The following is a 14,824-nucleotide window of genomic DNA, read 5'->3' on the forward strand; positions in this document are numbered from 1 at the left end:
AGTTAAGCGTTACTTACCATAAAGGCATTGCCTCAATTGCTATGTTTAATGGTGCAGACAGTGGTGGTTTCTTACATGAGCAATATGGGCAAACACTCAGGGCGTTATCTTTTTAGGGATGGCACGAGACCACCGCGGATTGTAGCACAAAGATGGAAGCAAAGCAGAACAAAGTTTGTTCTGCTTTTAATATTGGTCAAATTTATTAAATATTTAATATCTAGGTGTTTTTATGGGAATATGGACCTTTGAGATCAATTTGAGAAGCAATTTTGATCATATTTCACCATTTTATCGTGTCTTGTAGCACGGGATGCTGGTCTTGGTCTTGACTCGGTCTCGACTTCCCTCGGTCTTGGTCTTGACTTGGTCTCGGACCCTAAAAGTCTTGGTCTTGTCTCGGTCTCGATACGCTCTGGTCTTAGTCTTATTTTGGTCTCGGGTTAGGTGGTTTTGACCACAACACTGCTTGGCAGCCAATATTTTAAATGTGGATTAAAAACAGTTTTAATCTCATAAAACATCCTACTTGGAGTAAAAAGAAAACTCTTCAAAACATATGCAGTGAAGTAAATGGTAGCCTGGAAAAACCAGCCCTTTGTTCAACGAATCTGGGCCTTTGGCTATTAAGCACTAAAAAAATTTCCACTTAAACCACTGATGCAAACATATTTTTTTCTTAAATGAATGTGCGCTTAAGTTAAGTTCAAAATAACATTCAGTGGCTCTGCTTCAACATGTCAGTGCAGAACGTGGACAACAGATGTCAAGTGTGCTGTATACACCAAATACCACCAAAAGACAGACAGACATGTGGACTGAGTTATTCTATATTCTTTAGCATTTCATCTCGAGAGATGAGTGTTTGCATTTCAAAATGAAATGCATGGATGCTTTGCCAGTGCTCAAATACGAATATGCAGCTAAAACATGCACTTAATGTGTCAAAAACCAGAGAAGCTTTGAGATTTTATAGGGAGTGTATACTCAGTTACCTTCTGTCATTCTCAGATGTTCAACATATTAAACGTCGGGATATCATTTTGAAGAGGGAGCTCGGTGAAGGTGCCTTTGGAAAGGTCTTCCTGGCTGAATGTTACAACTTAAGTTCGACCAAGGATAAAATGCTGGTAGCTGTGAAGGTAAGACCGGTGTGTGTGTTGAAATATCAGGGGAGTTTAGCCGCCTGAAACAGGACAGTCTGGAGTGTTTTGGAAACAAACCTACAGATGTTTGCTCTCTGAACAATTAGCAAAGCTAGTCAAGATTACAACTGACATGTGAGCTCCATGGTCACAATTAGACAACTCTAATTTTTTTTTTACTAGTAGTTATTATATATTGAGAATGTCTTGAATAAAAAATGATCTAGGTGAACTTTAAATTTACTGTTGTTTTTTAAGTTCTTGTACATTAAATGTATAAAGCATTGTGATTTAGACTTTTTTTTCCTTTGACCTGGTTAATATGTCTATTCTTTGGGTTGTGGGTTGTTGATGTGCCAACAAGAACTCTGTCCATTGTTTTATTTCCATAGCTTTTGTCTCATTTCTGATTTTCTTGCTCTCCAGAGCATTCTGCTGTAATCAGTGACCATATATTTATTTTTCAATGCTTAGTCTGCTCCTAGTCAACACTGTGATAAAACTCACACTAAATATTTTGGAAATGCTACATCTCTCATTGTTTCCAGACTCTAAAGGACCCCACAGCTGCAGCTAGGAAGGATTTCCAGCATGAGGCAGAGCTGCTGACCAACCTCCAGCACGAACACATAGTCAAGTTCTATGGAGTGTGTGTGGATGGAGACCCTCTTATCATGGTTTTTGAGTACATGAAGCACGGAGATCTCAACAAGTTTCTCAGGTCAGTGATGCAGTCCACTAAACTCTGAGCTATAATTAGAATTCTTGTGAACATAATTATATAGCTTATAGAAGTTGTTTATACTAAACATTATATTGGTGATTTTATATGGTCCTTACATTGTATTGCAACTTCACATGGTTTCAGTATTACATTGTATATCTTGGTAATTTAGGCTATTTACTGAGATGTTAGCATTGTGAGACCTTTTCCTGAACCTAGAGTCTAAAATTAAATTTAATCATAATATACCTGATTACATCACAGTTTAACTACTAAAAAAACAAGACCATATCAATATTATTATTTTTTACTTTGTTACATTCAATAGCAAATCATTTACACTCACCACAGCTCTAAACATGGTAACAGTCAGCAGCTTTAGGTCCAATAATGCTAAATAAGCTGTCTATCATGCTTGTGTATGCACTGCTTAATGGCTCAGAAACAGCTTACAAGAAAACTGTTTATCTGTTGTTATCAGTGGCCATGCTAACTAGCTTGAGTTTTCAAAGCATGCTCCGTTGTTGGGGACTAGCTGTAGCATAGCAGAGCACAGCGGACTCTGTGTACACAAGCTTTATTGACAGCTCTAAGATCCTCCTCCTGGCTCTGATTGTTTGTCTCTGACCACGCAGTGTTTTACTGCCAAGCATTGAGAGAGAGGCAGAGGTCTTTTTTTCACAAATTATCTGTTGCATATTATATTGACAGGTCATAGTGACACTTTTAACAAATCTGTAAAAAAAACATTTTTTTTGGTAACACTTTATTTGAAGGGGTGTACATAAGACTGACATGACACTGTCATAAACATGACATAACACTTGTCATGAACATAAAGAAGTCTTTATGAATGTTTGACAGTTGTCATGAAGTGTCATTCGGTAAATAATGACACTTTTAATGCAAAGTTGCTCTAAAAGTTGCATTAAAAGTCCATTAAAAGTGGCAACTTTGCATGATTTTGTAAATTATAATTTAATGCAAAGTTAGCACTTTTAATGGACTTTCAATGCAACTTTTAGAGCAACTTTGCATTAAAAGTGTCATTATTTACCGAATGACACTTCATGACAACTGTCATAAACTTTCATAGACTTCTTTATGTTCATGACAGGTGTTATGTCATGTTTTTGATAGTGTCATGTCAGTCTTATGCACACCCCTTCAAATAAAGTGTTACCATTTTTTTAATAAAAGCTGTATACTGCAGCTTTAACTAAAAAATATAAATTATAAGAAGAAATATTTTCTTTTTCCTGATTCTGAAAGAAAGTGAAACATTTAGAAAACTAAATGTTCCTTTTTGAAGCTGTTTAGCTACATTACAATGTAATGATGTTTATATTATAATGTAAATTAATTAAAAACATTATTATTGCTGTTATTAATATTAGTATTATTATTGTTATTTGATTATTGTATAAAAAAGTTTCAGTTGCTGGTATAAATCATTTTTATAGTATCTGATGCTTTTAGATTTGCATTACATTCTAAAAATACTTCAAATTATATAAGAGGCACTATAAGTCAACCCAAAAAAAATGAATCGGTGCTTTAACTGTCCAGTGAAGAAAAGAAAAAGTTATTTTAAGCCTGAATAACAATGAAAAGATTCATAATGGTGAAACTGTCCTCTCAGAGCCCATGGACCTGATGCCACAATCCTAATAGATGGGCAGCCTCTTCAGACCAACGGGGAACTGGGTCTGTCCCAGATGCTTCACATAGCAAGTCAGATTGCAGGGGGGATGATCTACCTGGCATCCCAGCACTTTGTCCATCGTGATCTTGCAACAAGGAACTGTTTGGTGGGGAATGGCCTTCTGGTGAAAATAGGAGATTTTGGCATGTCCAGAGACATTTACAGCACAGATTACTACAGGGTAAGAACACATCTGAATATGCCCCACAACTCTTAGTCACTTTGATATTATTAATTAAATAACCTAAAATGAAAGAACCTATAAATAGTGTTTTTTAATGGTCTTTTTTAACACACATCATGTAAGTTAATTCAAATCAAAAAGTAATTTTTGCTTTACATTCAAAATGTGACATTTGAAAATTTTGTTGAAAACTGTTCCCAACTCTGCTTATGTTGGAAGCCCAAATTCAGACTCCAAAAATGTAACTTCTAACCCTTGCTGATGCTGAATAATGAATAGCATTATGTTTTTTTAATGTATGTTGTAGCACAAGCCTGTAATAGATGCCTCTTAGACTGAAGCAGACATCCTGCCAAACCTGACAGGGATCCACATTCAGGTGGCTGTTGATGTTAGCATTAAGGAAACCTAAAATTGGATGTGGGAGCAGTTTATTGTTTAGATAACTGAACTGGGTTTGTGACAAAGTTGTACCAAGCTGCTCCACTGCAACTCATAGGAAAATTCAACTGCCTAAAGACCATTTGACAAATTGGACAAAAATTTCTTTTTTTTTTCTTTTGCTAGAGATGATTAGCATTGTTTTTTCACTGTGGCCAATTTTGTCTCCTGAAAAGGAAAATTGAAACCTAAAACTGAAGCATAAAGTGAACTGAAGCTTCTTTAAATAAAACAACCTGCCGTTCCAAATTTCAGTTCATGTCTTTATCTGTCCATCTTTCTCCTACTTTAGCTTTTAAAGTAGGAAAAAGAGGCATTTCTTTTATGCTTTTTATCTTATAGCCAATGAATGTATGTCATAATGTGTAGCCAAGTCAGACTGATGGAGCACTTTAAATATGCGCTGCTGACTGCTCATTGGTGTTAAACTGTGCTCATGCTTACATTGGAGGTGCATTTGAAAATACAGTCATCTAAAAAATATTTTTAATGTTCACAATCCTACTTATTGTTTAGGTTGGAGGTCACACCATGCTTCCCATTCGTTGGATGCCCCCAGAGAGCATTATGTACAGGAAATTCACCACAGAGAGTGATGTCTGGAGCTTTGGAGTTATTCTGTGGGAGATCTTCACATATGGCAAACAGCCGTGGTTTCAACTCGCCAACAATGAGGTACAGTACACACAGTTATATTAGATACATTTGGTTTAGTTTTTTTTGTTTGTTTGTTTGTTTGTTTTTTTGCATTTCTCTTTGTTTTTTCAAACATCTTTTTGTCCTTTTCAGGTTATTGAATGCATTACCCAGGGCAGGGTACTAGAGCGCCCAAGAGTCTGTCCAAAGGAAGTCTATGACATCATGCTGGGCTGCTGGCAAAGGGAGCCACAGCAGCGCCTCATCATTAAAGACATTCAGAAGAAGCTTTTGGCCCTAATGAAATCCACACCAGTTTATCTAGACATATTGGGATGAGAAAAAGGTTCATATGTAACCCTGGAGGCAAAGGAACAAAACTCTCATACCAGACCCCAATCAAATCAACATGTGCAGTAGGATAAAGACTCACATCTGCTCTACATCTGTTTTACTTAATAGAAGCCATGAATCAAACTACCTTAAATAATCCTGGAAATAGACCAAAATGAACCTAACACTCATACAAAAAATATTGTAGATCTTTTTTTTATATGAACTCAAAGCATACGACTCATTTAGAACTACACATTGTGTCAAACTGGAGGTAAGTTTGTCAACAATATTGCCGTAGTCTGAATTTTTTTTATCATTTTGAATAAATTGCTCTGCCCACATGCATAGATTATTGCAGCATTGCTTTTTCAGTCCTGACCTACAGTCCTAGTCATTTTTGTAGTTTGGTGATATGTGAGATATACTGTCATAGATGTCAATGTGTGTGCATACATGTTAATCAGAATTCATTTTTCCACTCTCTGTTGTATTCAGTACTCAATATTCCAGTACTTTGTCATTTTATATGCCTAATAATAAAAAGATTACATGCACTAAACTCAAATAACATTCATCTTCAGTCTGGTGATTCTACAGCTTCATGAATGACCTGAAACTATGTCCTTCGTGTCCTTTATGAAGTTCTTAAAGATGGCTATTGCAATATCTTAAATTACAAACTTACACGTTCTGTATAAAAAAAAAATATTTTAAAAATGAAAGTGAGACCCTGGTGAACTCAGTATTTTACCTTCATACAGAAAAGTCTCAATGTGTATATTAAAACTGAGAAACCATTAGTAAATATAAACTTTGCTGATTGTGTTGCACCCTTAAAAAGAACTTAAAAACTCATATATTTTAGCTTTTGTGCAACTTTATTAAACAAAATCCACGGTTCGAGCATACAGCGTGTGTAGTTTTCTTTCTCTTTCTGTAATAATCACAGGTCGTGAACTTTCAACTCCCATCATGCATTGCGACATTCTTAAAGGGGTATTATGACAGAAATTTATGAAAAAATAAAATAAAATAGTTTGAGCACATATTTAGCCATAAACCAATTGAATTCTTCTAAATAAATGCTAAATCAAATAAATGCTTGCCCAATATGATCAATATACCTATTAAACAATATCACGTTCTTAACATATTTTCAGGGCTCTACAGGGCATAGCATTTTGGCAACGTGGCATTGGAGATGTTCAGGAAAGGGCCTTTACCATGATATTACTATAATTTGAAGTAATCTTTTTTATATTGTACACATAAAGTAAAAATGTGCATAATGCATATACATAATATATAATATGTATAATCTGTATACATATAATGTTGCACACATTGCACACATTATGAATAAACGTAATGCGTATACATTGTCCAAATGTAAGAAACCTTTGGGCCATGATTCTTACACTGATATGATAGACTTCTTGCATGTTGTTCTGTTTAGTGTCAGGAAATAACCACGTTATGAATGTGTGCAGCTGGGCATGCCTGACTCAGTGCAAAGCACTGTGTGTGACTCCAAATCCCACAAGTCATGCACGTTACACTTTATATTTTACTTTAAAAAGTGCAGAGCACTGTATTCCCAAAACTGTTCTGAACGCTCTGACCAAGTATTTACTTGGTCAGAGTGTTCAGGACAGTTTTGAGGCGCAAGTTTTTCACCTTACGCCTCTTCGAAGAACTTCATACCCAAACCAGAGATCAGGATTTTGTGCAACTAGTAGCACTGACTACATACCGTCTTCCTGCTGCCATGGTAACAAGCTTACCTGGAACCACAGACGGAGTACTGACCCAATCATTCAGCTTTTTTCTTAGTGTGTCCTGACCAGCAATGTAGCAAGTGCACATATGAACATTAATACAGCTGGCACATTCCAAGGTGGCTAATTTATCAGATTGAATGGATCTTTGGAAAATAAGGTACTTTTGATGAAGCAGACTGAACAGAAGAATTTCTGTCACAAACACAGATCACAAGAACAATCTTGTTACACTTGTTGGTTAGACTTACAGAAGAAAGTTAAATTGAATCTTCAACAAATGTATTAAACTTATACCAACAGTAAAACAAGTACTGGTGCTTCACAGGGACATTTCAGAAAGTCTGTGGGATTATCAAAATAAACTGAAAGGAAAAATGTTGGAAACCAATTGATTCAAAACTACAGTTTGTTGCATACAGCCAGGCATCAAAATACACCATTTTACTAGCCTCTGCTGGCTTATAACATCACTCAGATCTATTCTTTCTTTAGTACTTTGTTAATTTTGAGGACAATGATGTGTAATTTACATAATTAAACACAAATTTTACTGTTGGAAAAAATATGTTCTGCTAGATATGAAGCTGAGAAATCCAGTCAATTTTATTAACTTGTCGTCATCTTGTCCAACTGAGAACAAGATGATATTGTTTTAGAGGCGACCTTCACTGTACAGTCATGTTCAATCAAGTAGAATATGCCTTTTAATGAGGGTTGTTACATTAAAAATATCTTTTGAAAATAATTTCCTAAAGCAGGTATGAAACATACTTTTCATTAAGCTCACATTTCTGTATGAAAAATATTTGTTGATTGGTCTGATGTAATATTCTAACTTTAGATGTCTATTTGTATTAGCTTTAGGTGGAAAATTGTCAAATTTAACAAAAATAAAGGTTTTCAAACATCCATCTGTGTGTAATCTATATAATGTTTGACTTGTGATAAAGTTCTTAAAATAAATGGACTTTTCAATAATATTCTGATTTATTCAATGGGTCTATATATTTTTTTAAACTCTGTAGATAATTTGCTGAGCCAGAAAAGCTTTCCAGTAACTATGGCAAATCGTTATTTACTTAGTTCCTCATACAACAAGTAAATATGTGTAATTTTTTAAAACCTTATAAACGTGTGGAATAGGATTTCACCTGATCAGCAGTCTGGTGTCATTATCAAATTCTTCTCTTCTTAATGCACCACACATTTCCATTATGAGATTGATCTGAACCGTTGGCATGTACTCTACTCAAGCACATTGCATTGAATTAAGCGACACTATTGCAAGTCATGCAGAAGGACTGGAACAATTATGTTAGAAAAGAAAAGACTTTAATGGCAGCGTGTTTCCTTTAAAGTCATGCTAACAATTATGTACGGCAATAAAGTTACAAATTTTAACATTACCGCCTGTCCTTTTTTTTTAATCCTTATTTCGTTAAAGTTTTTTTTTTTTCTTTTTTGAAGAAAAATTGAACATGGAGTAAATGCTGCAAGTCAATGAATCGATTCAATCTGCTGGGTTTACTTAGAAACGTTTTAAACTTCTTTGAATAATTCATTGATGACGCTGTACTGCTTGACAACTAGGATCAGTTGGAATGTATTTTTGATTACATTTAAATTATAATTCTTTTTTTTTTTTTTTTTTTGGTAAAGTGCTGTTGGAGTCAATTCATTTTTGTCTCTGTGCACCACCCAGCTCCGTTTACCAGTTTCAGGACCCGACCAGAACCCCTCAGGGTTATTACCTTGAGAAATAATGACAATTGGTTTCATAAAACCAGGCTTTAATGCTGAAAAATGATCCAGTGTTACAAGCCATACAAATGGAACATATACAGAGTTACATTCACCGTCCACCACTGGGCCACACTGAGCTCACCTTAGGGGTGACACCAAGTGAGGCAAAGATTAAAATGTTTAGCTTTTTATTTTTCTCTGCAGTCCCTAATCTCCCTAAAGGGTAGTCTAATCAGTTTCAGTCTGTTTATGTATGACTGGCGGCAGTCACACATAAATATGGTTATGTAAGCTGTGTGTGTAAGCAGATAAAACAGGCTAAAGGAGAGAGAGGAAAATCTTTACTAGACTCTCTAATGCCCCTTTTCCACCGGCTCAGCTCGGCTCCGCTCGCTTTTGGAGCTTTTCCACCGGATATTTTTCGGGGCTGAGGTTAGTAATGAACTGGTAACCTGTCCAGGAGGTACCCCGCCAGTCACCCAGTGACCACCGGAGATTCCAGATTCCAGACTTCCTGTCTCGGGTTCCTACATGAAACCAGTCCACATCATGATGCTGCTACCCCCGTATTTCTCATACCGGAGTTTTTTGTGTATTTATTTTTAGGTTTTGTTTCCTGTAACTCTCTGTGCTGTCCTGTCTTCCTCCTTGATTGTTCCCAGCTGCAGGGGAGCGTTATAGGAGGGAAAAGTGATGACAATTCTAGGGGCCCTGACCAACAGGGGGCCCTCCAAAATTATTTATTTTTTGTTCATAGAAATAAAAAATAAAAAAATCAGGGCCCTGTCAATTAAAAAATTAATCATATTGTATTTTCAAAGATTGTTTTTAGCAGTAAAAAAATTTTATGTCCCCACTCCCAGATCAAAAGACACACATCCATATTTGCCCTGAATTCCCCCTGCATGAAATGGTTCGTTCCTGCTTGGAGCGTTTCACCGTGACGCTGTTCAGCTGCAGCCAGTGGAAGACACGAACGATTGTGGGAGTTACTATGCTGCTAAGAAAAGTTATAAAGTCAGGTTTAAAAAAAAAAGAGAGAGGGAGAGAAAGAAAAAGGCAAGAATGTTAATTTATAACCCAGTTTTTCTCCAAGAGAGGTGGGTAGACTATGTCAGACTATCAACCATTTAGCATAATTAGCTTAGCTACAGACTGCTGTTTGCCTCCATTTCACTAGCATTTAATGAGTTAAGGAAAAAAATTACCAACATATTCATATATTTAACTTGTCCCTTATACTTTTTACCACTTAACAACAGATGAGTCAGTCAGCAGCAGCTCTAACCCACGTCCCTCCTGACCCGTCCTCTCCTGAGTGAAATTAAAGCTGCAGTATGTCACTTTTATATAAATATTTTTTCACATATTTGTTAAAACTGTCATTATGTTGTGACAGTATGGTATGAGAGGTAATCTGAAAAATCTATTTCCTCTGCCTTCTCCCAGTGCTAGAAACAACCAGTCAGTGTTAGGAGAGTTTTAGTGCTGTCAATCACAATCTCATGTGGTGCTGCTCATCCTTCCTCCCCCTCGATTTGTGCTATGCTACAGCTAGCATAGCACAGAGCTGTGCAGATTCAAACTGTGAATGCTCAGTCTAGTTAGCATAGCTACCAATGACGGCAGACAAATGGTTTCTTGTAATAATTGTTTCTCCACCATTAGCACATTTAGCAGTGAGTGAATGAGGCTAATTGACAGTGCTAAGAGCGTCCTACTAATTCTGATTGGTTGTTTTGGTCAGAACGGTGCATTACTTTAACCAGTAATTCAGGAAGGAGATGGAGGAGATTGATTGTTTTCACAGATTATCTGTCTCATAACAAACTGACATGGTAACAGCTTTAACAAATATGGAGAAAACATATTTTTTATTAAAGTTATGTACTGAAGCTTGAATAAAATGCAACTACATAGCATTTTTAGAAGTCTGGATTGCTTTATGTGTAGTTGCACGTTGCTTTTGACCGTTGCTCATCGGGAAAGACATTTCAGTATTGTTGAGAATGAAAATCCTAATCGATGAATCATAATTTGTATTGACACACGGAGCATAAAATCAGCCAAGAAAAGCATTCAGACTTTACTTATTTTATTAACTTTCAGCACTGAAAGGGGACGCGTTACCATTACATTCGAGAAGAGTTTCTAAAAAAGTCTGTGCAGCGTCTGAGGAGAAAGAGGAGGGCAGCTGATTATATGGACGGAAGACACTCCCTGAAATCACACCATGTCTCTGTGGCCTGATAAGTTTCTTTTTCTGAGGAATGGGCCTTAGCGTCTAACAGAATCAAAAATGTAACTCGTTACTACGGGCCTTTTGTCTAACAGCATGTGACTCTTTCTCGACCTTGGTAAAGCGTCTCAACAGTATCTAAAATTAATAGGAAAAATTTAAGCAACCTACTTGCATACTGGATGTGGACTGTTGGATGTTATATTCATGAGCAGTAAATATTGTGCTAGTATCAGTGTTGAACCAAAGAAAGCAAGGCAGATGCAAACCTTTAAAATTGTGACGCTTTTTATGGGTCAAATAGACTCAAAAAATTGTAACAGCAGCTGCGTGGGGGGCCCAAACAAATTTTTTGTCAGGGGGCCCATGATTTCTGGTGGCGCCCCTGCCCAGCTGTGTCTAGTTCCCCTGATTACCTCCTGTGAATTTAAGTCCACCTGTCTCTGTCTCTTGTCGGGTCCTTGTCATACGTCTAACGTCTTTTGCCGCCTTTTGTCATGCATCAGTTGCTGTCAGTTTCCCTGTGCTGCCTGAGTTTGTTACCTGAATTCATTATTAAATCTTCATCAATATCTTCTTCAACCTGGGTCAGCCTGCGTTTTCACTCACCTCATCACCCACAAATCATGACAGTAGGACCCGACCACATAATGGGTGAGAAAGGTAAAAAAGTATTTAATAAATATAGACAAAATACAAAATAGATGAAGGGAAAAAGAGTTGCTTTCAAACAATGCTGACAATTATTTTATATGCTGGTAGGGCTCACAGGATTCCTATTTCTAGATAGAAATAGACTCCTCACTGACTGGAAGTCGGAGTTCTACAGGCTGAAGAGAAATGGTGAAAGTCCCCTGTGGTAACCCAGAGCTGGTGACCACCCTCTCCGACATACAATCCCTCTGTCACACAAACTGCTATCAATCAGCTGGTGAATAATTCAGGAGGTTTTGGTGGACTCCATCTGTATCTGTTGGAGCTTCTCACATGGCGGTGCAGGCTGAACTGTGTTCATAAAAACATGATACTAACACTGCTGCAGGAATAGGAGTGACAACAGATTCTACTCTGAAGATCCTGAAGATCCTTATCTGAAGATCCAGATAAGATTTTAAAAAAAAACTATCTGTTGCTCTCAGTTAATTGACTCATTTGCATATTTTAACTTGCGTAGATTTTTGAATGGAAAATACAGATTACAAGGCAATTCCTATTTGTTCCTTAACAAAAGTCAACAAGCATTTTAAACAGATATGATGTATTAATATTCACATGTTATTTATTAATTAGTGGAATGAATATTGAAGCAACATGTAAAGGACATCAGCCAAGAAGTTAAATATAGAGTGAAAATTTGTTTTCCAGATGGACAAATGGACACTTCGTAACTTTGTTACAGGGTGGCTGAAGGACAAGAAAGTCAATGTTTTGTTGAGGCCATCACAAAGCCATGATTTTAGCCCTGTCAGGAGGAATGGGCCAGAATTCCAGCAACCCAAAAGGTTTCATACAAGGCAATGCTACAAAATACAGGAGATGTATGTAAACTTCTGATTTTGAAGAGATTAATAAATACATTCCTGAAATATTCATGTTCTCATTAATGTGGAATTTAGCAAATTGAATTTATCTTGGTGTACTTCTTTTGGTTTCAACTGTAAAAATGGTTGAACCAGAGTGAAGGTGAAAGAAATCAACATCAATTTGCATTTTGGATGATTTGTAGCTAATTACACCAGTGACCCTAATTCTACAGTATCTGTTTGGGTGAAAGTTGTTTTATTGCTTTAAATCATGACAGAATAAGAAACATGTTTCAATCAGATGGTCTTGCTAGTGACTGGTTAATCTGGTCCCTAAACAGACATGGCTAATTCTGCTTTTTCAACCTCTTTAATTCAAACAGCAGTTTATTCTTGTTGAATCCATTAATTTAAATGTTTAAATGATCTTGGCTCAGTGATGAAAGGTCCTCCCCACATATTACAAATTAAATTATGGTCCAAGTCATACACACTACTGCATATTACAACCAACCAGAGTTTCTGTTAATATAAGACAATATGTGGCATACAAATGACTTCATTTAGGCCTTTGTATCAGTGTCTGTCACTAGGTGAGCTAGTATTCCATTTACATGACTCACAATTCCCCTCGGTCTTTAAGGAGCTTTCAGACTACTAAATAATTCACTCTTCTCAAATCATAAGAGCAGATTTCAGAGCAGATGCTCAAGTTTCATATTTTGCTTTGTAAAAACCTGATATATGTTTTTTCCAACCCCCGAGGAACAGCCCTGTTCTGCTCTCATCTGTCCTGCCTTTGCTCTCCTTATCACTGCCTCCCAGTCCCTGCAGAAATGTTTCCAATGGAACGTGATGCGTGGAGTCGACTTCTCTGAGGGTTTGGTACAATTCTCCTACACTGCCTGTTTTCCTAATTCAACACAATGGTCTGACACTTATTTAAAACGCCATGAGAGCCCCGCTCACTTTGAAATTACCTGTGATACAGAGACAATGTATTGCAGTATTTCTATTTTTATTGTCAAATTTTATCTATTTTTATTTTTGAAATCACTTGTGACTGTGTATTGGTTAGTTTTTTGGGGTTTTTTATGTTTTTTTTCCCTCCATGTCTGCCTCTTCTTTTTTTATTATTGCATTTCTACAGCATTTTATTGTCCAAGGACCTTTTTTTCTGTTTCTGCAGACCAAACTGTTTATCGCTGCAGATGTTGGTATCTCAGTCTGCTGATGTTCGTCTCAACCAGGGAATTTTTAATTCACTTAAAACTCTCAATGTTGAATACACAGTATTTTCTTATTATTTTTTAAAAGATACATCTTAAATACTGAAGGCTTGAATGGCTAAATGTTCTGCTAATAAATTTAGAGAAGACACAGACAGTGTTGTCATCTTTGAACCTGGAGACCTCAATAAATATTTGGCCTCCAGTAACATTGTAAAGACATTGACAATATATTTTTTTACTGAACAGGTTTCCAGGATGTCTGTTATTTACCTGCACATATTGCCCAAATAAGAAATCACAGAGTGATTCATATAACTAATCCATGCATTTCTTATTTTTATTGTGATTCCTGACTATCAAGAATGTCAGTGAAAAGCTTCTAGCTTCCAAACACTGCAGTAGGAATTCCTATAACATTTAAAAGGAGAAATCATACATCTCCAATTTAACATCCCTTCATTTGCTCACTTTATGTCCACAGCAGAATTTCTCATTTGGTTTCCTTCACTTTCACTGTGAGCTTTTAAAACCAGACCAAGATGGCTGGACAAGTCATGCACAATGGCTGCTTGTTAGTTCCACCGTCACAAGTTGCTTAGTATGAGCAGCAGGCAAGTCAGCAAGTTAGTCTGTGTACATGAGAAGAATGCATAAGAACAGAAAAATAAGGCAGAAAGCAACAGACAGGTATACTGCAGCACAATGTTCATCCGAAGCATGGCTGACCCTGCAGTCTGACTGAAAACATTTATTAAATATATTTAATTCTGCTTTCTTTTTAATCTCTCTCACACACACAATCACAGATCTAATGATCATAATAAAATACAAAAATCTAATCAGCAGATACCATAACAAGTTCACCGAAACAAGAGCACAATTCCAAATAGAGCATGAGACCATTACCAGCTTGGTGATTGGGCCTGTGGGACACTTAAATGAGCATTTAACTGAGCCGATCAATATAGCTTCCTCCTGACAAACCTTATTAACTGCTACTGCAACAAGAGAGCTGACACACTCTGGGCATGTTTACACCAACACACAGATTCTGCGTGTGAGGAGATGGAAGGTTTATATTACTTCTGGGTGCCAATTTCAGCTGTGTGAGGATAAGAAGGAAATGCTCATTTGA

General features: G+C 36.6%; 1 protein-coding gene across 2 annotated transcripts in view; it reads left to right on the forward strand.

The window, feature by feature from the left end:
• Positions 1–5,739, forward strand: part of LOC106941425 (NT-3 growth factor receptor) — a 39,883-nt gene extending 34,144 nt beyond the window's left edge. For both annotated transcript variants that reach the window (XM_015024464.1, XM_015024465.1), the window contains 5 exons: positions 1,012–1,142; positions 1,694–1,866; positions 3,512–3,755; positions 4,716–4,874; positions 4,989–5,739. In XM_015024464.1, the coding sequence (XP_014879950.1) occupies positions 1,012–1,142; positions 1,694–1,866; positions 3,512–3,755; positions 4,716–4,874; positions 4,989–5,174 (893 nt within the window). In that variant the 3' untranslated portion in view covers positions 5,175–5,739. The remainder of the gene's footprint in view (positions 1–1,011; positions 1,143–1,693; positions 1,867–3,511; positions 3,756–4,715; positions 4,875–4,988) is intronic.
• The last annotated feature ends 9,085 nt before the right edge of the window (positions 5,740–14,824 follow it).

The sequence above is a fragment of the Poecilia latipinna genome, unplaced genomic scaffold (genome assembly GCF_001443285.1).
Source record: "Poecilia latipinna isolate Pla-1442-1.1 unplaced genomic scaffold, P_latipinna-1.0 Scaffold3663, whole genome shotgun sequence".
Taxonomy (NCBI): Eukaryota; Metazoa; Chordata; class Actinopteri; order Cyprinodontiformes; family Poeciliidae; genus Poecilia; species Poecilia latipinna.